General features: G+C 51.6%; 2 protein-coding genes, 1 long non-coding RNA gene and 1 other non-coding gene across 4 annotated transcripts; 3 read left to right on the forward strand and 1 right to left on the reverse strand.

Moving 5' to 3' along the window:
* Positions 1–623: 623 nt before the first annotated feature.
* HOXA10 (homeobox A10) lies at positions 624–11,548 on the forward strand. The gene is made up of 3 exons (XM_016426497.2): positions 624–713; positions 7,144–8,337; positions 9,913–11,548. The coding sequence occupies exons 2-3, from the start codon at positions 7,284–7,286 to the stop codon at positions 10,185–10,187; spliced, it is 1,329 nt and encodes a 442-aa protein (XP_016281983.2). The 5' UTR covers positions 624–713; positions 7,144–7,283; the 3' UTR covers positions 10,188–11,548.
* HOXA9 (homeobox A9) lies at positions 630–21,401 on the forward strand. Its single transcript, XM_056800435.1, has 3 exons — positions 630–713; positions 17,624–18,217; positions 19,938–21,401. The coding sequence occupies exons 2-3, from the start codon at positions 17,668–17,670 to the stop codon at positions 20,174–20,176; spliced, it is 789 nt and encodes a 262-aa protein (XP_056656413.1). The 5' UTR covers positions 630–713; positions 17,624–17,667; the 3' UTR covers positions 20,177–21,401.
* LOC103105937 (uncharacterized) lies at positions 3,069–5,123 on the reverse strand. The gene is made up of 2 exons (XR_473681.3): positions 4,830–5,123; positions 3,069–3,254 (listed from the first exon to the last, which is right to left on the reverse strand). It is a non-coding gene; the product is annotated as an uncharacterized LOC103105937 (long non-coding RNA).
* Positions 12,877–12,962, forward strand: MIR196B (microRNA mir-196b). Its single transcript, NR_032189.1, has one exon. It is a non-coding gene; the product is annotated as a microRNA mir-196b (primary transcript).
* Positions 21,402–22,885: the final 1,484 nt, after the last annotated feature.

A 22,885-nucleotide genomic window follows, 5' to 3' on the forward strand; every position in this document is an offset into this window, starting at 1 on the left:
AAACGAAGCAGACAGACAAACAGACTGGGATATTGAGGGATGGGGAGGGGTGCTGGAGGAGGGGGAAAGGAGGGAGGACTCTGCATCCCCCGGGCTAAAAGCAGGGACTTCCTTTCCTTGCTAGTTAAAAATTAACTGAAATCGCTGCAAGTTGCTCGAGAGTGGAGGCCTGGAGCTGCTCCCTGGTCGGAGGATTTGATTTCCTGGCCCAATAAAAATCACATCCTCTTGGTTGCTGTGACAATGTGGTCATAAACCCGTCCGTGACTGGCCGATTTGCATATTTGGAATGCTCTGCTATAAACCCAGCCGAGGTTTTGAAGCAATTTCTTAGATGTAAAAATTAGATCTGAATAGCAGCGGTCTGGGCTCATTCTCCAGCATCTCTTTATGAGAGAGCCGGCATTGAAAACCCAGCATTCGCGCTCGGGCCTAGGCGTACGGCGGCCACGAGGTGGCGCGCTTCCGATCAATGTCAAAGCCGCCGCCGTGGGAGCCACGGAGCCCTGCAAGAAGCTGGCTTGGCCTTTGTTCCCTTCAGATCCTAGAAGAAGCACGTTTAAATTATCTCACTTTCCCCAGTTCCCAGTCGCAAAAGGGGGTCCTCAAGATAGGTTGTTAATCGCATTTAAACACCCCTCACACACACGCGGGAGGCCGGGAAGGGCGCGCCGGCGGAAGAGATGGGCAGTGCCTTAGGAAACCCCCTCAAGGTAAGTGCCCACAAGTTTGAAGGTTTGAGTCTCAGGTGGTGTCCGTTGGAAAACGGCTCTGAGGGCTGTGGTCAAGCGTGCTGGCGGCCCTGCCCGAGCTCCTCGCTCTGGGTTCAAGGTCTTCCCCCCGCCGTCCCCTAGCTGGAAAGATGCGGAGATCAGACCCAGTCTAAAAGTTGGAGGTTCAACTCCGGGTTTAGCCCTTTTCTACTTAGAGGCAATTGTCTTTCTTGGGCGGCTGTTGCACTATCCCTGCTTCGGTCAAGCCGCCGGGAGAAGCCGGCAAGTGTTACAGGAGTGAGGTCGTTTTCGTGGGGTTGCCGTTGGTGGGGCACTCAGACGAGGTCTCTTATTCTTAAAGTTTTCCCGGTTTCGACCTTCAGCTCGGGCAGAGTCAGATGGCTCAATCCCTCGCTGGAACGTTTTGCTGTGTATTCTGCAGGAAGGCAGCCCCCCCCCCCCAGTCTGTGCCTCTCCCTAATGCGCAGGCTGGCCTGGTGGGAGACCTTTGTTCGAGAGAGGAAAGGCCACTAGGGAGTGAGCAGATTTAGATTTCTGCAGCAGCGAATTGGGAAGTACCACTGGTAAATCCGCATTTCCAAAAGCTGCCATTGTGCCCGAACTCCGATAATGCAATCCCTCCATCAGGGTTTTTATAAAACTAGATTTAAAAAGACATAATCCATTTCTATTTTCGTGGGCAACGTTGTCCTCTCCCTCCCTCCCTCTTCACCCTCCATTGCTGTCTCAATCTCTGCCTCCATAAATATGAACATGATATCTAGTTTTCCTTTTCTTTGTTTCATTCCTATTCGCTGGAGCTTGGCTTCTGCAGCGTGCAATATGAGCGAAGGGGTTAACTACTCCCTTTCCCCCTCCATTCTCTAAATTCCGATAAGGAGATTCTTTTACTCCCCATGTGCCCCCAGATTAGGCCGAGACCCAGGGTGACTTGCCTTCCTCAGAGTCTGACTCACTGGGGAGGGGAGCTGGGCTCTGGGGGTCTTTCCTATTTAGTACTTGGGCCTACTCCTTCCAGGAGAATGAGGGGCTACTTGCAGTGGGCAGGAGAAAAGACAGCCCACCTCTGGGCTGTAAGAAAAGGCCAACGGAAAGCCAATGGTGGCCGGAGAGTCTGGCTTTCTGAAGAAAGCAAAATTTCGATAGAGATCATTGAAAGCAAAGGGGAGAGAAAAGAGGAAAGAAAGCAAAGGGCACGTCTGTCTGCTTGGTTCAATGCGGCCAAATAGGAAATGTTAACCTTATTGGAGATGAACGAGGAAAAAGGCGTCATTGCTGACGAAAAACTGCTCCTAAAGTATGTGTAGCGATCTCGGGAAAGCTAGTGCCTGAATTCCAGAGTTCGTGATTGAGGCGGGCCGGGACCAACATGGAAACTGTTTATCTTTTGCAGTCCCCTGCGTTCCACTCCCAAAATTGCTAGAGAAAAACTCGGGAGTCCCGCCATCGGCCCCTGGCTCCCTTAAATACAAATTATTTACTGGGGGATCAACTTGGGAACTCGATTTCAAAACACAACAAAACAAAACAAGCTTGCTTCTTGCAATAACAGTTTATTATTTCTCATCCTATGCAAGGGTCCATTTGGGAAGGAAAACTCAAAGTAGGCCCAAAGGTTTTTGTTGGTTTTTTTTTTGTTTTTGTTTTTTTTCCTGGCTGTAGAGAATGTCCAACGTGACTCAAAGCTCCCCAGCCTGGTCAGGCCTCTTTAATATCGCCAGGGGCACCGAGAGCAATCGAGGCCATTCTAGACCTTTTAGCGGGATCCAGGCAGGAGCTCGGGGGAGGGCCTGGGGCTCAATCTTAGGTACCCAGAGGAAACATCCGTTTGGGTCAAAGGGGTCTTAAACTAGCGAAAGAAAGAGAGGAAAGTAGAGAAGGGAGGATAGGAGCCCACAGTGCCAAGTGGACGTTTCTGCTACAGATTAATACACGTTGGGAAAAGAAGGTGGGATATGGGAATATTGTATTGATGAAGGAAACACCAGCATGTTACCACGTGGAAGCCGGCTCGGTTTTAGGATAGAGCCCAGGCCTACAACCTTCCCATAATCCGAGATTATGGGGAGGGGCGGGAGAGAAAGCGGAGTTTAATTTGAGCTTCTTGCTGCGGCGGCAGAGTATGCGTTTTGTAATCCAAAACATGCCTGTAGCCATAAACGGTAGGGAGAGATCTGTGCTTCTACATTAAATAACCAATGTCGAAATATTCTGCAGGGAATAGAGCACTCTCACATATTAAAATGAGTATATGGGACAGGACAGACCGGTCCTGGGATTTCACTGCGATATCAATAATATTGCGCCATTTGGGGGAGAGAAGAAAAACGAACGCATCCAACAGCTTTATTACATCTGTACCATGCATGTATCATGACGCAAACCCCCTTGCACAAGGCCATGAGGAGATCTAACGGCCTTCCTTTGGAATCACAGTTATAGTGTGTCTCTCTTCATTTCCAGGGAATTCCTTGCTCTCCCGCCGGCCGCCGGGCCCGCTTCCCCCGGCATGGAAGTATTCTAGGAAAGATAAAAATTAGCGAGCTTTTCATTTGTTCCCTTCGTTGGCACTGGGCTGCAGCGGGGAGCCGCCCACTTTGGAACGGATCCAAACCAAAAACCCATTTGGCTCTTCCACAGGGTCCTGACAAGTGACCGAGAACTCTGAAATAGGGGAGCAGATGACGGTCTGGTGGGGGGAAGTTCGCTAAGGGCAGTGGGGGCCTGGCAGATTTCTCTGGATTCCCGTTAGGCGGCCTCAGTTGTTGCCTGGCCTCCTGAGTTTTCGGTGTCTATCACAAAACCCTTTGCTTCGTAGTGGGGGTGAGAGAGAATGGAGTTTTCCCCCACTTTTTCTTTAACCTGCGGAGGCACTTCGCCCAAGAGCAGGCAAAGCCCACACGCAGAAAACCAAAAACAAGAACAACAAAAACCCCAACCACATCGCATCCAACCTACTCAGCATCCAAGGGGGGGAGGCGGAAGAGGCAGATTTACTCTGAGAGTTAGTGAGTTTAGGTTTACCCAAAGATTAGCGAGCTGGGGGAACCTCAGCGCATTAAATTGATGCATTTAACAGCTTCCCGCTGCAAGGATGGGGAGGGAGGTCTGCTGCCCTCAGAGCTGCCCGTGTTCTCTACCTACTTCAGTTGCCCTGAAAAGGCTGGTCTCCCTAACCTAAAAGGCTCTGGGGATATTTGTCCCTGAAGACAAGCAGCGGGCACACGGTCCGACGTGTCCAAGTCTTGGACCCCCAGGCCTTTTTGATTTTCCTGTTCATTTCCCCAGGGCTCAGCGGGCCTGAGGGTAAGCTAGCCCCAACAGCAGTCAGAGGAGGCCGGGAGCCCTGGGCTGTGACACCTGGAGAAGGAGTCATTAGGTTCTGGGAGTTCGGGTAGGGGCACCCGATAAGTCCTGAAAGAAACGTGTATGGCGGGTTTACCTTAGCCGCCCTGGAAGAGCTGGGCTGCCGTTTGCCTTGGCCTTGTGAGCTCTGGAGGAAAGCCAGAGGACCAGCTAGCAGGAGGCTACGGGTTCATGATCTCCCTCTCTAGACGCCAAGAAAATGACCCTCAGTGGCCCAGCCCTATCTCTGCTTTAGTCCCTGACAGAGGCCTAGAGAATGTGTTGGGCTAGTCCTTGTTCTTTGCCTTCTTCCTCTCTAACCTCCTCCTGCTTCCTCTCCTTGCACCTTTTTCTGGGTTCGACTGCAGTACCCATTACCTGGCAGATGTAGTGCAACGGATGAAGCCCAGACACTGGTGAACATGGAAGAAAGGGAGGAGGGGGACTCAGAGGGCCCATCTGGGGCTGGGCCAGAGCTTAGCTTTATGCATTCCCGGTGTAGACAGGAGAGAAAGAGGCACTGGGCCTGGCTGAGCCACCAGATCCCAATCCCTCTTCTCTTCTGGCTAGCCCAGGAGCTGTGGCTGATGGGGGCCCCTCTCGCCTCTGGCCTTGGCCTCTCTCCCAGAGTCACTCTGCATGTCGGCAAAGAAGCCTGGGCAAGGCCCAGGCTCAGGCCTGCCTTTGACCACTGTCCCGATAGCTAAGCAGAAGCAAGAGCGACCTGCCCAAGGGAGCCCAACTTTATACCTGCTGTGGGTTGAGAAAGGATCAGGAGCGTGGGCCGAGGGCTCGAGTTTCATCGCACTGGAGCTTTCTGGCGCATGGGGAAGCCTTGTAGGTCAGCCAGCAAATGGGGGGTGGGGGTGGAGGTGAATGAGCCAGCAGGAGGTATGGTCTGAGAGTGGGGTGGAGGTAAAGAGAGGGAGACTCAGGAGAGAGCGAGGACAAGGAGCTGGGAGGCCAGCAAAGGCACAGAGCCCATCTCAGAAGCCTGGGCCTGGACCTTGCTCCCTGTTATAAAGACAACCACTTGCCGGGGTCTATTTGATCACACCCGGAGAACGTTGCCTTTCCATAAACCTTTTATGGGGCTGGGGAAAGTTGTGACAACCTCTCTCATACTCCAGCGTTTACAGTTGGCGAGGAGAGACCCTCCAAGATGAGGAGGGAGAGGGAGGAGGCTTTGGAACAGCCCCTCCTATGGAAAGTCACCCGGGCTGCTCTGCTGCCTGCCCGGCACACTCCCCAATAACTTGTCCTGGAGCTTGTCACAGCCTGGGAGGGATTTCATCAACTGAGACTCGTTTTAAAATATCCTAAAGGTTGACAGATCGATGGGGTTTAGAGGAGAGGGAGTTCTGGGGGGTGGGGGTGGGGGTGGAGAAGGGTAAAGGGGAGGGGGAACCGGAGAATCAGGAGAGGGGGGGAACAGTGACACTGATTCTTGTCAGATCCTCCGTGATTGTGTGAAAGCCAAGGCTAAAGACAGAGAAAGAGGGCAGTGCTCAGAACGCGGGCAGCAGCGTTTTCTCCCTCCTTTCATTCCCCTCTTGGTCTTCATCTCTTCCCCAAGTCCCCTATTCCCTATTTACTCCCTCTGCGGCACTGTGCTGGCGAGAAAGGAGCAGCCAGTGGATGGGAACGTTAGGGTGGAAGAAAGAAAGGAACAAAATTTGAGTTTGGTTTTATTTGAGGAAACTAACTTTATCGGTAGAGCTGGCTGGAAGAGGCTTGCCAATGAGCTGAGAATTCTTGGATTAGTAAGGAGAGAAAATCACACCGTGCCATTTTCGTGGGCACTACAGCACTTGCTCTGGCTGCCTTAGCTTCCTTCTGCCTTCTGTTCGAAACCCAGACAGGGGGAAGCGGAGAAGCCGCCAGTCTCTCTATTCAATGCCAAAGCCCGGTAGACTCTGGGCCCAGATCTTTCCTTCCAGACTCTCGTCCCAATCCTAGGTATTCCATGCTGCCTTCCGTGGGACTTCAAGCTGGTCTTTTAAAAGACCCGAATCCCAGAATGTCAGAACTAGAAGGAATGAAGAGGAATCGTAGAGACTGTTTGCATACGTTGTCCTAAGCAGACTCTGAGAAAATGCCATTATTATTATAAATAATAATAGCCAACGGATTGAAACAAATACAATCAGAGGCAGAGCAAACAAGCCGCTGAGGTTAGGAAACAGAACCGGTGCGGCGTAGACAGAACACACACTGTGGTTGTACCCCAGAGGAGAGAAGTCGCTACGCTTTCCCCACTTACAAGAGAAACCAAAACGAGGGGAAGAGAGCTACTGGGGCAGGGAGTCTGCCAGATACCCCTCTGTGCGGGTGAGGTGCGCCAGTTCTCTGGGCGTCTGGGCCTCCAGGCTTCTTCCTCTTTAGTTCACTCTTTCGTTACTTCTCCAGCTCGTTGCCTTGGCCCGAGGCGGCTCGCCTTACTCCTCCACCGAGCCCCGCCCGAGCTGTTAGCTAAGAGCCTGCGTTGGACCAGGACTGAAACTTGGGTCCCAGGCTAGTGTTATGCTCTGGGGACAACTAATTCCTAAAGAATTTAACGCCAAATCCCAGCCAAAATCTTTTTTCCCCCCTACTCTGGGCAGAGAGAGAAAGAGCAGGGTTACGAGACACTGGGAGGGTACTGACCTGTCCGCCCCCCGCCTCCCGTCAAAATGTGAAAAAAAAGAAGGGAGAGCAAGCGACGTGTATATGTAATTTTATTTAAGTCAGCTCACATACGTGTGCCTTATCCGGAGAGAGGTTTCTGGAGCAAGCCAAGGGCAGATTCAGGCTCCCGGATAGCGCTAGGTCGGAGGCGTCATAAACACCCCACTTGTTTACTATCTGATATCAGGGCCCAGGAGCGCTACAGAGATGGTCTTGGTTCCCCCCTCCCGCCAGGAAAACGGGGTGCATGGCTTGGGGAAGGAGGAATCCAGTGGCTAATCCCAAATCCTGGTGGAGAGCTCACCCCCAGAGTCCCGAGCCCCAGCCCTAGGTGTTGGGGCGTGTGTCTCCGGGCCCATCAATATACATTACATATTTATATAAATTCTCAATTCAGAGGTCGACCTGAGACCAGCATAGCGCCTACGAAACCAAACTGGGAGGGGTCGCTGGGAAACCCTGGCTCTCCATTGGCTGCGGGCGCTCGCCGCGATGCGGGGGGATCTCTAACCCTATTCAGCATGTTTTGTACAAGAAATGTCAGCCAGAAAGGGCTATCTGCTCCCTTCGCCAAATTATCCCACAGCAATGTCATGCTCCGAGAGCCCGGCCGCGAACTCTTTTTTGGTGGACTCGCTGATCAGCTCGGGCAGAGGGGAAGGAGGTGGAGGCGGCGGCGGCGGAGGAGGAGGCGGCGGCGGCGGCGGTGGCGGCGGCTATTACCCTCACTACCTGCCACAAGCGTCCGAGTTGTCCTACGGTCTGCAAAGCTGCGGACTTTTCCCGGTCCTAAGCAAACGCAATGAAGGAGGCGGCTCGCCGAGCGGGTTGGTGCCCTCGTCGCACCCTTACATGTCGGGCATGGAAGTCTGGCTAGATGGCCCCAGATCGTGTCGTATGGAACAGCCAGATGGTCCGCCGCCCCCTACTCACCAGCCGCAGCCCCAGCAACAACAGTCCCAGAGCCAGCAGCAGCCCCAGAATCACCACCACCACCAGCAGCCACAGCCGCCGCCGCCGCCGCCACAGCAGCAGCAGCAGCAGCAGCAGCAGCCTCCGCAGCCACAAGCGACCTCCTGCTCCTTCGCCCAGAACATCAAAGAGGAAAACTCTTATTGTCTCTATGATTCCGACAAATGCCCCAAAAGTTCAACGGCCCCGGAGCTGACCTCCTTTCCCCCGCGGGCTCCGACCGAGGTCTGCGCCCTCAACAGTGGCGGCGGCGGCGGCGGTGGCGGTGGCGTGCCGGTCCCAGGCTATTTCCGCCTGTCTCAAGCCTATGGCACCGGCAGCTCCAAGAGCTATAACGCGGTCGCCGCTGCGGCGGCTGCCGCAGGATCAGGGGCGCAGCTGGGCGCCTCCCCGTTCCCCCAGCAGCCCCAAGTTCGCTTCGATTCTCAGCCGGCTCTTGCTTCGGTCTCTGCTGAGACGAGCAGGAAGGAGAGCTCCCTGGAGTCGCCTCCCCCTACGGCCTTAGCTTGTGGCTCCCAGGCAGCGGAGGAAGAGACACAGGCGTCGTCCTCCGCCGCAGAGGAACTGTCGCCCGCTCCCTCGGAGAGCAGCAAGCCCTCTCCGGAGAAAGACCCCATAGGTAAGTGTGCTTAAGCCTCGAACCTGCCAGGAGGGAACGGGACGGAGAGAGCGCCAGCGCCAGGAGGACCAACAGGGGAGAGAGAGGCAGATAAGGGGACGAAGAAGGGAGAAGGGGAGGGGGGGGGACAGAAAGACAAGAGGAAGAAAGAAAGCCCCAGAAACAGCAGAGAGGTGGCAAGGAACCCCGAGGAGAGAAGAGGAAGTCCAGTAGCCGGCAGGCTCGGTCTGGCACGCAGCTCCACTTCAACTGACCTTGTGAACTTGGTTTAGTATTTTTTTTGTAATATTTGGGCGTGGGGACGCAGTAAAAATTAATGTCCGGTTTAGAGTGCTGCCGACACCCTGCCTCCACTCTCTAGCTCCAGGCTTGTTCGCCAGCAGAGCTGGGGTGAAGGTGATCAGCACCAGAAGGCCAGGGAGCGACCCCCTTCTACAACCTCCTTCTCAGAATCCCCAACTCAACTTCCCCAACCCACCAGCCCAGCCTCGCCAGCGAGGAGAAGGTGGTTCGCAGATAATAAGGCTGTTTGTAAAGCTTCCAAAATAATCAGCCGCCGGCGCCAATAAATAAGCCCTATTAACGGGCGAAGTTGTAGTTTACGATCCCAAATGCCTTTTGCAAAGTCACAGTCGCGATGAGATCCTCCTTCCAAGGAGCAATTGAAGGGAATCTCTTTTGACACCCGCAGCCTAGTCCAGTCTACCCCAGCCCTAGAGCTTGGAGCCAGAGCATAGTAGGGTTTTTCCTCCCTCTTTTTACCTGGCAATCCCCCTAGTTCCTATGTTCTTGGCTGGGGGCTTGGGGATGACACCCAGTCGATTGTTTTCCCTCTTTTCCTTTGGCACGAACTCAACCATCTCCCCCCATCCCCACGCCCACCTTCAGTCCAGTAGAGACCAGTTGGGGTAGCAGCCAAGGTCCCCTCCCCCCAGCCTTTCCTCTGCTGACCCTGGGGCAATAATGGGACTCCCTGCCCCCAAGCTCAGGGGGGCAGAGGAAATGCTTGTCTGCGAAGGGGAAGGAAAGGCAAAGAAAGGCGTTAAGTTCAAGATATACTGCCGCCCTTCTCCCGGTGCCCGGCTTTCGCTTCCAAGCTCCGCGCCCTCCCCGCTAGCTCCCTTTGTGTGAAAACAGGTGTTTGGAAAACCAATTAAAACGCAATTTGGGGGTGTGTGTGTGGTGTTCTTCTGGGGGAAGAGAGATCCAGGAGGCCTTTAGAAAATGGCTTTTAATGAAGTCGCCCCCCTCCTCGGCATGACCAAAGGGGAGATTTGAACCCCTTTCTCTTTTTAGCTCTCAGCCCTCCTCACACCCTTCCTTTCCACAGTCTGGGGTCCATTAGGAACTATGTGCTGGAAAAGCTTTCAACCTCGTCTTGGGCAAAAGCCGCCCGAGGGCTTCCCGGGAGCCTGAGTCCGAGAGGGCGCCTGCTGCCAGTCAGGGTCCTCAGTATATTGGTGCTCCAATGTGGGCCTCGTCCTAACTTGCCTTCCCCCTTGCCCCCCTTTTTCCCTCCTCTGCCTTCCCCCCTCCCTTTCTTTTCCCTCCCTGCTTTCTCTTCTCCGACCCCAGGCAACGCCAAAGGTGAGAACGCGGCTAACTGGCTGACAGCGAAGAGTGGCCGGAAGAAGCGATGCCCCTACACCAAGCACCAGACTCTGGAGCTGGAGAAAGAATTTCTTTTCAACATGTACCTAACTCGAGAGCGGCGCCTAGAGATCAGCCGCAGCGTCCATCTCACAGACAGACAGGTTAAGATCTGGTTTCAGAACCGACGGATGAAACTGAAGAAAATGAACCGAGAGAACAGAATTCGGGAGCTCACAGCCAACTTTAACTTTTCTTGATGAACCTCCAAACGACCACCACGTTTTGACGATGAAAAGAGCCAGTAACCCTTCTTCCTAGGCGCTAGAGATTCGCACCTGTATCACCCGGAGTCACGAGTTTTGGGTTTTTTCCCTCCCATCCCTTTCTCCATTCTCCATCTATCCATAGCAGCTTTGCTGGGTGGGATTGGGTGGGGGTGGTTTGGTTTGTTTGTCTTGTTTCCTGGGGGTAAGTGGGGAGGGGGAGTCATACCACCAAAACAAACAAACAAACAAACAACAACAAAAAGACGGGCAGACGCTTCCAGCGACGTCTTGGGCTGAGCTTCCTCGCCTCCCTGGTTCCCCACTCCTTCCACGAGCCAAGTGTCATCTCTCAGAGGGCTGCGCGTGTCTAGCCAGGCTCGGAGTCCAGGCGACCCTGGCGACAAGAGTGTACTCATTGTAAGCGCTAAGGTGTCTGTGGGGAGGTGACGGGTGAGTAGTCGAGGCTTTCCATTTCGCGTTCATGTCAGGTTTGGGGGATGGGGTGCTATGAGACTGTGGGGGGGGGTGCTGCCGTTCCTAGTTCCCTTTCTTTCTTTACGAAGAGAAGGACTTCATCACCGCCAACATGCAGGGTGAAAACAAGGGCGTGATGTGGTGTTGGGGGAAAGAGAGAGAAGGAGGGAGAGACGTTGAGAGGGAGAAAGAGGAAGAGAGAAAGTGAGTTTCCTTCTCTTTTTTCTCTGTAAAATATCACAGCTTTAAAATTGGATGAGGAAAGGGCTACCTCTTGACTCCATCCAAGGTCTTGTGTTGCTCTGGCATTAAATGTTCACACTTACCTCTGACTTCCGCTCTCTCCCCTGTTGTAGATAGTGACCTATTGTAGTTTTGCTTATTATATTATGTGGAATTAGTGAATTTTTGTCTCTAAGTAATGTTACCACTGGTAGCACGTGACAAGCACACACAATTCTCCCTGCCTTATGAAGAGGAGGGAGTAAATTTCGCTTTTATTTTGCTCACTGATATTCATGGAACCCTTCAGAGGACTCTAGCAGACGGGATAGAAGAGAGAGAAAGGGAGACATTGTTCGAATTTCCTTTATACTGTGAAGTTACATGCATAAAAGGGTCAAACCTGTAGGTGCAGAAAAAAGAGAACTCTAAGTACAAATCTGTATAAATGTCTATTATTATTAAAGAATTGCCAATACTGTTTTAAGCAAATGCATTCTATCGTTATTATAAATGTTAGTCCTAGCTCTATTTACTTCTTACTCTAAATCAGAATAAATTAATATTGTAATGCTGCTGTGCGTGGAAAAAAAAAGACAATGTTTATGTTCTTATATAGAAGAATAAAAGCCGTGGAATGAAGCCTTTTAATTTTACCTCTTTTGTGACTGTTTATCTTCACCACCCACTTTATCTCGTCCCCAACTTTTACAACAGGAATAGTGCCTGGACTCCCTGCAATTACTCGAGGCATCCATTTAAATATTACCTAGACAGTCGTAATTTGTCTCGGCCGTAGAGCAATGCAGCTCTAAGGTTTGTGGGCTTTTGTTCCTTTTATGACTTGCTAGTATATCTGGATTGTTGCTGACTTGGACGAGCGAGTGGTTTCAGTCGAGTGAGGAGCTGCATAGACAGAGGAAGCCGCAGAGTATTTCTGGAGGGTAGAAAATGGATCAGAGATCGATTTTTTTGTTTGTTTGTTTTTGGTTTGGTTTGCGTCTGACACCCGGGCTCAGTGAATCGAGGTTTTTGCCTAGGCAGGAAGCTGGCCATAGGTGCCATCTACAACACTCGGATGCCCTGAGAGATGCTGGGAAGGTGAGCCCCATGAGGGAGACGGTGGAGGGCGAGAGACAATGTGCTCCAAGCCCAACTCCCCCCTCCACACAAGCTCCTCTCAACTCTGGTTGCCCCCTCCCTTACCCCCACCTAAGCCTTCTGCCTACCTGGTTGCTTTAGCCTGGCGAAGCAAGGAGGTTTTTGCCTTACCAGATTAAAGTGGAAGGGGGTGGGGGGCGGCGGCACCTAGAGAGTGCTGGGGGAGTGTTTGAAGAGAAGAGGAAGAGGAGGGGGGAGAAGGAAGTTGGGGGGGGGGGGCAGCGCCTACAGGCTTGGCTAGTCCTAGCCGCTGGGCCAACTCTACTACAAGACAGACTTTGAACCCGATGCTCAGCTCAGTCCTTTAGGGCTTTATGGTAGGCCCATTAACGCCCTCCCCTTTTCTCCACGGTTCGCCCTTCTTGAAGGTTTGGGAAAAACAAATGCACACACCGGATCTTTCTCTCTCTCTCTCTCTCTCTCTCTCTCTCTCTCTCTCTCTCTCTCTCTCTCTCTCTCTCTCTCTCTCTCTCTCTCTCTCTCTCTCTCTCTCTCTCCCCCTCTCCCTCTCCCTCTCCCTCTCCCTCTCTCCCTCTCTCCCTCTCGCTCGCTCTCTCGCTCTTGTTCTCTCTCCCTCTCCTTCCTTTCCCTCCTCCCTCCCTGTCCCTCTATCCCTCTCGCCCTCCCTTCTCTGTCTTTTCCTTTCCTTTTCCCATTTTAAGCAGTCATAAGACTGCAGCGGTGGTGGTGGCGGCGGCGGTGGCGGCAACGGCGGCTCCGGGCAGGTTGGAGCAACGGCGCCTTGGGCTGGGTTTTGACCTGATTTTTTCTCTCTCTATAGCGAAATCCCTGCTTAAGGAGCCAGGCCTTGGGGGAGCAGCAGAACTGGTCTGTGATTTAGGTAGTTTCCTGTTGTTGGGGCTCCACCTTTCTCTCGACAGCACGATACTGCCTTCATTACTTCAGTTGAATTCGTCACCAGGTATAGAGAGCCGGAGGGCAGGGGGCCGAAGACAGGGGCCGTGGATGGAGCTCAAAGCGTCACTTCCAAATGCCACTACTCCCTCAGGGAGCACAGAGCCTCGCCGTCTCCTGCTTTTCTCGGATCGCGGGAGTGTGCGGACCAAGGAGCACCCAGTCCTCCTCCCTCTTCTCCGTCCCCTATTCTTTCCTTTCTTCCCATCCCCTTTTCCACCACTACCCCCCAAACTGGGGGCAGGTATGGTCAGGTTAGCTCGCTTGGCGGCGGCGGCGGCGGAGGCGTGGTAGGAATTTCTTGACTAGGGGCCATTCAAGGTCAGGTGCGGTTTGCTGAGGAATGGGGGCTGCGGGGGCTTGGACCCGCGTTTCAGCTGCCCTTGCCTTTTGCGTAAAAGCCCAAGGCTTCCCTTTTCCAGGGGAGAATTAGAAGAAGCCTGGAAATCTGGGTGACACCCCTTCCCCTCACCCCAAGATCACTGATCTAGGCTTATTGAGGAAGGGCCAAGGTGGAAGGAAGTCGGGGTCTGTTCTTTCTCTCTGTCTCTGTCTCCCTCTCTTTCCTCTCTTACGCGCTCCTCTATATTTCCTTCTCCTTTAATTTGGTCTTTGGGGCACAGGCCTGGTTTGTGGGCTAATCCTGCGGATTCACTTTGGTCCTCCTGCTCAGGTGCTGCGGTTAGGTTTGGGGGAAAGCTGAGGTCTCCACTGTCTACCTCGAAAAAGAATGAGGTCCCCAAGAGAGGGTAAAAATCGAGGCAGATACTCCACTTTGGCCTGGTAGTGTTCGCAAGGCCTCGGTTACGATCACGATTAGGCAGCGGGCAGGCGCCTGCATTCCTTTGAGGCGGACTGAACAACAGCGACCTCGCTGGGTCTGTCGTGGGGAGCCCCATGCTCAGGCTTTGTTACATGGACACCAAACAAGAACCGGGAACCCGGGAACTCGGGAGAAATGGGGACTGGTGGAAAGACAAGAGTGACCAGAGAGGTTCTGCAGGCTAAATGTGTGGATGGGGTGGAGGGGGGTGGCAAGCCGCTCCCTTGCACTGTGCCAGGAGCTGAGGCTGATTGAGTTGGCAGGGGCAAGGAAGCTCTTCGGGGAGAATTCTCCTAGAAAACCCGGTAGGAGCCAAACCGGCAGACAGATTCTGCGGCTGTCCCTAGAGCAGAGCTTTGCCACAGTCCTTCTTCTGTCTAAATTAGGAAATTTCTGCGCGCAGAAAATGCGACCCTCTCGGGCAATGCAGTCCCAGGTTATTAGAATAAATCTTGATATATCTACTACATTAAATGCATGATTTTGTCCAGTGAATTTTCTTTAAGAGTCAGAAGGATTTGGAAGGAGAATCATTCGGAAAGGTCCTTTCCAGATCCAGGGAGTTTCATTCAGGATGGGCGTGGAGAGGACCTACAAGACTCTAGGGAATTCAGTCCGAAGTTGAGTGCCTGTCCCCAGGTGGAATCTATTCGGAGGCAAGAGGCAAGGGTCATTTCCCCTTCGAGCCGGGCTTGCAACAACAACAGAAAGGCCCCTTCCGTCCCACGCGGTGCCGAAACACGGGCAAAATAGCTGCTCTTCCTCCAGCCTTTTGGGCCAGCCTGGAGGGGGCCTTTTATTTTTTTCTTTAATGAGGGAAAAACGCAATAGTTGTCCTTTCCCAACCTGCCGCTGTTCAGTTTGCTCTGAAGGCCACTGCGAGTCTTGGATTAACCTCTGGTGCTTGTGGTCTATGGAGGGTCGTTAGAGAGCCTGGCGCGGTGGCGACGTCTACTATTCAATTCATTTGCTATGCAGTACCCTTAAAAAAGAATTATATGCAGAGAGGAGAGCGGTTCTTAATTACACTCGCTTATTAGGCTGGCAGCTAGGGTCGTTTTCTCTGAAACAAACAAAAACCCCCCAACCATTGCTTTCACATTTAAAATAAAAACCTAGGCCAGCGCACTGATCTCTCCAAATGAGGCTTGGAATTTTTCCTTCTCAGCCTCTTTCAAGCGCTGTAATTCGCCGAGTATCAATTATTCAGCTATGATTCAGTTTAGGAATAATTAGACAGTTTGAAAGAACAGCTACTTTTCTTGGTGCTGGTGCTGGTGGTTGTTCGGCATTTTCTCTAGGCTGAAACTGAGAAAGGACGGGCTGGGGGTTGCCTCGATTCAGAGCCGGTAAAGTCTATTGCTTGTAGCTAAGTCTGCAGCGTTAACAACGAACAAAACTGACCTTAAATAAGGGCCAGCAGCCTCCGAACGATGCCAGAGGACTGCTCCGGACCCCTCGTCCGTTCTTTGTTTATGAGGAAGCAATTAAAAAAAAAGACAGAATAAAATCAGGGAGCCCTGAAGGCTAGCCCAGGAACTAAGCAAGCGGACCAGGGCTAAGTTGGAGGTCATTGTGTACCTAACTTCATTCACGTCCATTCCATATTTTTTTAGGAAGCCAACCGGCAGGCCTTCCTAGAACTGCTGCGTCTTGCTCTGTTCTCTGACTGCCTCAATGAGATAAGACCCTCACAGCTTCTTATCACTTCGAATCAGCCGTGGAATTGGGGGAAAGAATGGGATTTCTCTGAGATTTCTGTTGTTAGCTGTTGAGAAAACTTGAACAAGAGGAAAGGGGAAAGAAAAAAGAAGGGGAGAGAGGAAAGAACTAAAAGAAATGTAAAGTTAATGAGAAACATACTTTTGCATGTGGAATATTCACACGTGAATTTAATTATTACCCAGTTGTAAGTCCTCACGATTTTCTACTTAGGACTGGGTTTTTCAAATTAACAGGAAGGCAGCCTGTTCCCCCCCCCCCCCAGCCCCTATGGCAACGGGGGGGGGCGAAATAAAGAGGCCCCTCCCCCCAAAAAAAGCTACGGAAGAAGGAATTCGAGTCAAAAGCCCCATTCTCTCTTAGTGCTGGATCCTTACTTTAATTCCTAACACTGGACTTGAGCTGAAGGACGGCTCACTTGTTTTGCTCGAGGACTGTAATCCTCCGCTCAGTTTGGATGTTGGGTGTGTGAACCTAGCAGACTAGGGGCATCCAACAAATTAATAAAAGAACAATTCTTTCCCTTACCTAGGGCCTGTGAACGATTGTGAAGGGTTCCCCGATACCTACATAGAGAGCTCTTCCCCTGCCTTCCCATGGCAATGGGCAGAGGAAGGAAAGGAAGAAGGGAGGGCTGATGGGCTTGTTCTCTTGTTAGGTGTGCATTTTTCAAGACTCCCCAGCTTTTGGTAAACACTTGCCCCTTTCCAGGCCGTGGGCGGTGGGCAAGCTTCTTCCCGGGTGCTCAACCCCTCTGGAAGGCTTGCCGGAGGAGTGGTAGCTCGGACAGAGTTCTTTGCCAGACCAGCAGGGCTCAGGGTTGGACCAGGGCCCCAGGACAAGGCCTCGGAGCTGCTCTTTCAGCTCTGCTGAAGCTTCTCGGAGCCTGCCCGGGTGCCCGCTAGACGTAGCCACTGGTCCCCACGACAGCCTTCCTCGCCCAGCATACTTGTTTCCCCAGAGCCTGAGAGGAGCAGGCAGCAGCGGCATGTGTGTGTGTGTGTGTGTGTGTGTGTGTGTGTGTGTTTGTGTGTTCGAACCAGTGCGGCTTGGCGTGTGTAATGGAGGGAAAAAAAGGCTAAAGCCGGGAGAAGAAATCTGTAGGCACCCGGGTGTGGCGGCGGCGGCGGCTGGAGATACTTTCCGGGCTCGAGTCTTTTTTGCTGGGGCGCGTCTTGAGGGGCACAACAGCCAGCCTGCGCCGGACAGGGTGGGAGAAAGGGGAGTCTGCAGTCTGGGCGTCCCAGGCCCGTAGCCCCGGGGCGGAGATGTGTGTGGAGATGCTGGAGGGCGGCCGGGAGCGGCCCTGGAAAACTCCGGCATTCCTTAGGATCGAGGCCCACGGGGCCCGGGATCCGTCCCGGGGCTGGGGCCAGAGTTCTAGGCGTCGGGGCCAGCCGGGAAGCAGGCAGTGCCTTTGACTTTCGGCTGGAGGCTCCGGCCGCGCATGGCGCGGCGCAGCGCGGCACGGAGCGGTTATTTACAGTGAGCTCCCAAACCAAACACAATAGTATAATTTAACCTTTCCGAGCACTCGTAAATTTTTACTACGGGGAGACACGGCGAGGCAAATGAATATGCCTTTCCTTCCTGCCTTCCTACCAGCCCCGTGGCTCTCGCAACAATAACTCCTTATGAAATATCATAAATATATATTTAAATACAGTACAGCGAGAATGCGATTTTGCTTTTTTATGGCTTCAATTATTGTATAATTTTATGTGGAGGTCTCGGCTCCCCAGGTTTTCGCAGGGAGCTCTGCCTCACTGATGGCGTGATTAATTGTGATATAAAATAGTCCGCTTAAAAAGGGGGTAGTCAGACCCAACCTGATCTTTTAATCTCCGTTGGCCACAATTAAAACAAACTTTATCGTAGAACTCAAATATCCCTTTGCATAAAAACATATGGCTTTGCTATAAAAATTATGACTGGAAAACACTGGCCCATTAATAGCCTGCGGAGTGATTTATACTTTATTGTTCTGTTGGCCCGGCACGTGACACGGCCAGCCAATGGCGTGACAGGCAGCCTTCAACTTATTAGGTGACTGTACTTCTCCCCGGGACCAAGTTGTTACATGAAATCTGCAGTTTCATAATTTCCGCAGGTCCGGCGTCGGGGCAGCGGCGGCGGCGGCGGCGTCGCGTGGCCATGTCGACTTCGGGGACCCTGAGCAATTACTACGTGGACTCGTTCCTGCTCCACGAGAGCGAAGAGCTGGTCCCGTCCCGTTACGGCCCCGGCGCCCTGGCGCAGCCCGCCCGGCAGCCGGCGTTAGGGGAGCACCCGGACTTCAGCCCGTGCAGCTTCCAATCGAAGGCATCGGTCTTCGGTACTTCCTGGAACCCGGTGCACCCACCGAGTGCCAACAATGTGCCCGCCGTCTACCACCCCTATGTGCACCACCAGGCGCCCGTAGCGGCGGCCCCTGACGGCAGGTACATGCGTTCCTGGCTGGAGCCCATGCCGGGCTCTCTGTCCTTCCCGGGTTTACCTTCCAGCAGGCATTACGGCATTAAACCTGAACCGCTCTCGGCCAGAAGGGGTGACTGTACCACGTTTGACACTCACACTTTGTCTCTGTCTGACTATGCTTGTGGTTCTCCTCCAGTTGATAGGGATAAGCAGCCCAGCGAAGGTGCGTTCTCGGAAAACAATGGAGACAGTGAGGCCGGCGGGGACAAACCACCCATTGATCCGAGTAAGTGACAGGCGGACACCCTTCTCCCCCTGCACCCCCGCTGCCTGCCTCCTGCTCGAACCTGCCCACTGCCAGGACTGAGAGCTACTAGTGCTTGGGAAGGATCCCTCACTCTTCCTCCTCTCTTTTTCTCCATCTCTCTACCTCTTCTTTGCCTTTTCTCTCCTGTTCTCTCCCTGTCCCTTTCCTCTTCCTTTCCCCCTCTTTAATCTCTCTCTCTCTCCCTCCCTCTCTTTTTCTCCATCTCTCTATCTCTTCTTTGCCTTTTCTCTCCTGTTCTGTCCCTGTCCCTTTCCCCTTCCTTCTCCTCTTCAATCTCTCTCTCTCTCTCTCTCTCTCTCTCTCTCTCTCTCTCTCTCTCTCTCTCTCTCTCTCTCTCTCTCTCTCTCTCTCCCCCTTGCCTCTCTTTATCTCTCTGTCTCTGTCTGTCTCTGTTTCTCTGTGCCTCTCACCCTTCTTCCCTCCCCCCTTCTACCTGTCCAGACACCCCCCTCATCCCCACTCCCACTAGGAGGCAGAAGTCAGGACTTGCTGGTATAGATGGAATGGATGAAACACTCCCTTTCCTCTCCGCCCCCTTCCCCAAATCCAGAACTGAGGTGGAGGGGGTGGTGCTGGAGGGCGTGGGGGGTGGGAGGCAAAGGGAGGAGAGACATAGGGTGGAGTATGGGGCTTTTGGTGAGGGGAAACACTACCAAAACCAGGACATCTGTCCCATCCCAAACCCCGTGATTAGAACTTTCTGGTGTGTGCCTTCTGGACTCCAGGGACAAAGTTACTTTGGATCAGTTCTTCGAAAGCAGGGGATGATAATATATTCTTTTGTGAGACATCTATGGTCACCAGCCCCAACTCCAGCAGCAGCGGGAGTAATAACAGTCCGAGCTGGGGGGACCTGACCTGGGGGAGAGGAAAGAGCATGCTTGACCTAAACTCATTTCCCTCGGCTGACTGCTGTCTAAACTATCTAGAACGAAGCACATTGAATCTCACAGGGAGCAGCAGCCTCAAATATCATGCTATGCAAATAAGCTTCATAAGCAATCCGAGCTTAATTCAACCAGCTGGAGAGACATGGTCTTGTGTAGTGCAGTCTTCCAGGGAAAGCACACAGGAAGGTCAAAATGAAGAGGGGGAGGAGGGAGGAAGGAGAAAAGAGGAGGGGAAAGAGAGAGAGAGAGAGAGAGAGAGAGAGAGAGAGAGAGAGAGAGAGAGAGAGAGAGAGAGAGAGAGAGAGAGAGAGAGAGAGAGAGAGAGAGAGAGAGAGAGAGAAGAGGAAGTGAAGAAAGGTTTGGATTTCTGTGCCAATACAGTTCAGTGAGGTTTCCTCTGGGATGGAGAGAGGGGAGGTATATTTTAAAGTTATATTCTGTAATCAATCTAAAACGACCAGGAAGCAAGAAGGCAGAGGCTGAGGGCTTGGCTAGGCTATGTGTAAATTGTATGTGACCCTCCATGTGTTCCTGTATTTTGATTCCGTTTGTGTCTGGCCCCAACACCCCCCCCCCCCAACACAAACACACTCGGTCTTGGGAAATAAGAAAGGGACATCCTAACCTTCAATCTCCTTGGATTTCCCCCAAAGCCCTCCCCCCCCCCCAAAATTGGTCGAGGCTAGGTGGGCCTGCTGCTGCTTTTGCTGATTCCTATTTTATAATCTCCAGGGGGGAAATCTCTTATGCTATCTTGTCTTCTCCCACTCCCCTCCCCCCACCCCCAGACAACCCAGCTGCGAACTGGCTCCACGCGAGGTCCACCCGGAAAAAGCGCTGTCCCTACACCAAGCACCAAACACTGGAACTGGAGAAAGAATTCTTGTTCAATATGTATCTCACCAGGGATCGAAGATATGAAGTGGCCAGACTCCTCAACCTCACTGAGAGACAAGTCAAAATATGGTTCCAAAATAGGAGGATGAAAATGAAGAAAATCAACAAAGACCGAGCAAAGGATGAATGATGTGACCCGGGCTGCTAAGAAGGCTGGGAGAAGATCTCACCCCCTCTTTCCTTCTCCTTCCCCCTTCCCCAGCCTCCATGATTCCCACACAAGCTCCAGGACTGTATCCAGGCCTCATCCCCATCCCCCCCCTTCCCTTCTTCCTCTCTTCTGCAATCCTTATCATTCATTATGTGTACCTAGTCATGGTAGCTCTGGGCCTTGCCCAGCCTGTGGTAGAGGTACCGTAAGCTTTTTCATTTTCTATCCTAGGACAAAAAAAGGGGGCATTAGTGCTGTATGGCTGTGTGTGTTGGCTTGTATTAAAAAAAAAAGAAAGAAAAGAAAAGAAGAAATCTACCTGTTCCTTACTTATGGGGGGAAAAATAACTACCTTTTCCTAATGCACAACTCTCTGGACAGACTGTAGAGTGTAGCGTGTGTAGTTCTTTGGTTTGCTCTGTGCGCAGCGGAGAAGGCTGCTGTAATACTTGAACATGTGTTTTGTTTGTGGTTAATCATTGTTCGTGAATCCACTTTTGTGCTTGGGTGCCGGCCCTACCGGTTGTCATCGTGGACGCTAGGAATCTCATTCGAACTCAGGTTGTGGCAAAGGGTCTAGCTCTGTAGTGTAATAAGTCTTTCTTCTGTATAACTAGACAGTTAACCTTTGATTGTAATATAAATAGAGTATATAAAATATCATCCCAGTCGAGAAAAAAATGAAAAGAAAAAAACAAAAATCGTTAGGCTGGGAGGGATCTGTGGACTCCAACCAACGCCTCTCCCCAACGGCTTCCCAATCGGGACATTTGAGTCTGTACAGTGGATCTCTATACTGTCTTGTCAGTTGTATATAATCTATATATTAAAACGGGGGGGAAACGAAATACTCCGGCGAGCTCGAATCTTGTTTTTGCACCAGTGAAGCCGTTTCCGATTTCGGAGTTTTTTGTCCACGTGAAGAAGGTAACTACCTATAGTTTACGTTAGGTTTTAACGAGGGGGGACGAATGCTTATTGTAATGGAGTTAATTTTATTGATAATAAATTATGCGCTATGAAACCTGCCGTCGGGCTATCGTAGATTTGTATCACTTGAAATTTGGGGACTTCTGTGGAGGCAGAACAATAAATAAATACACTGTATATTTTGCAAGAGTTACCTCATGGCCTACTGACCAAATTGTTGTGTTGAGATGATATTTAACTTTTTGCCAAATAAAAATATATTGATTCTTTTCTATTCTGCGGGTCCACTGTTTGAACGTCCTTCTTTAAGCGGCCACTGCTGGGTTGCTTTTTCCCCAGCCAGGCTCTAGAGGGGCACCAGGGCCAGGCAACTCAAGGGACTTCAGAAGGGCACGGGCAGAGGCTAAACCTGGGTTTCCTTTGGCATTCTGCTCTCTCTGGCCAGGCCGGTGGAACCAAGCCCCTAGTTGCAGCTTTCTTTTGTGGTTCTTAGTCGTTTCCTTCCCTCCCCAGATCGAGGCATTAGCTTCCAGTCTGAACCCCAGACGCCGGCCGAGGGGACACTGGAAAGGAAGATTTCTCAGCGAACTGGCTGCAGCTGGAGAGAGCAGAGAGCTCCCATTAGTGTAGGCTTAACGCTTGTTTCCAATTTGGGCCCTGTGGGCCCTTAGATTTGGTCAGAGGACCCCCAAAGGAAAGTGGGTGGACAAAAGGGGGCGAACCAGCTCAGCTAAGGATCGAGCAAGAGAGAGAGAGAAAGAGAGAGAGCAGCGGGGCCAGACAGATGGGGAAAGAATTGGACCGGGAACGAAGTGAAAATAGCTCCCCACCGCCTGCGTGCGCCTAATCCGGGTGACGGAGGACGCCCGAAATCCGGAATACAAGGACGTTTAAAAACGTAATTATTTTCTGCCAGTTCCTGAAACATGGGGAGAGATTCTCACCCCCATCCCAACAACCTCCTCTTCCTAAAGTGGTGGACTTTCCCCAAGATTTAGAATTTCTTTCTTTCTTTCTTTCTTTCTTTCTTTCTTTCTTTCTTTCTTTCTTTCTTTCTTTCTTTCTTTCTTTCTTTCTTTCTTTCTTTCTTTCTTTCTTTCTTTCTTTCTTTCTTTCTTTCTTTCTTTCTTTCTTTCTTTCTTTCTTTCTTTCTTTCTTTCTTTCTTTCTTTCTTTCTTCCTTCCTTCCTTCCTTCCTTTCTTTCTTCCTTCCTTCCTTTCTTTCTTTCTTTCTTTCTTTCTTTCTTTCTTTCTTTCTTTCTTTCTTTCTTTCTTTCTTTCTTTCTTTCTTTCTTTCTTTCTTTCTTTCTTTCTTTCTTTCTTTCTTTCTTTCTTTCTTTCTTTCTTCCTTTCTTCCTTTCTTCCTTTCTTGCTTGCTTTTTCGTTCTCTGTTTCTCTCTTTTTTGTTTTTAACTCGAAAGGAAAAGTTTCTTTCCTAAAGATAGTTTTTTTTTTAAGCGATAAAAAGTCCAATAAAAAAGAAAATTTTACCAGTGGCCTAGAAATAGAAATGAAGCCACAAAACTCTCAATCCAGATTCTGGGAAGCTTTTGAAAGGAAGGAGGCGGGGAGCAGGCAAAAGGATTTTTCCTGAGGCAAAACGAAATTTTGTTAGCCGTAGGGGTAAAGGACATGGAAGGCCTCCAGAGAACAGCCAAAGAACTGGATGGTAGATGACAGTCTAAAGTGCAGTTTCTGCCTAGGCTGACATTTTAGCTCTCACAGAAAGTCTTCCTGCCCCTAGCTGCCTTTCTCAGGC

The sequence above is a fragment of the Monodelphis domestica genome, chromosome 5 (assembly GCF_027887165.1).
Source record: "Monodelphis domestica isolate mMonDom1 chromosome 5, mMonDom1.pri, whole genome shotgun sequence".
NCBI lineage: Eukaryota > Metazoa > Chordata > Mammalia > Didelphimorphia > Didelphidae > Monodelphis > Monodelphis domestica.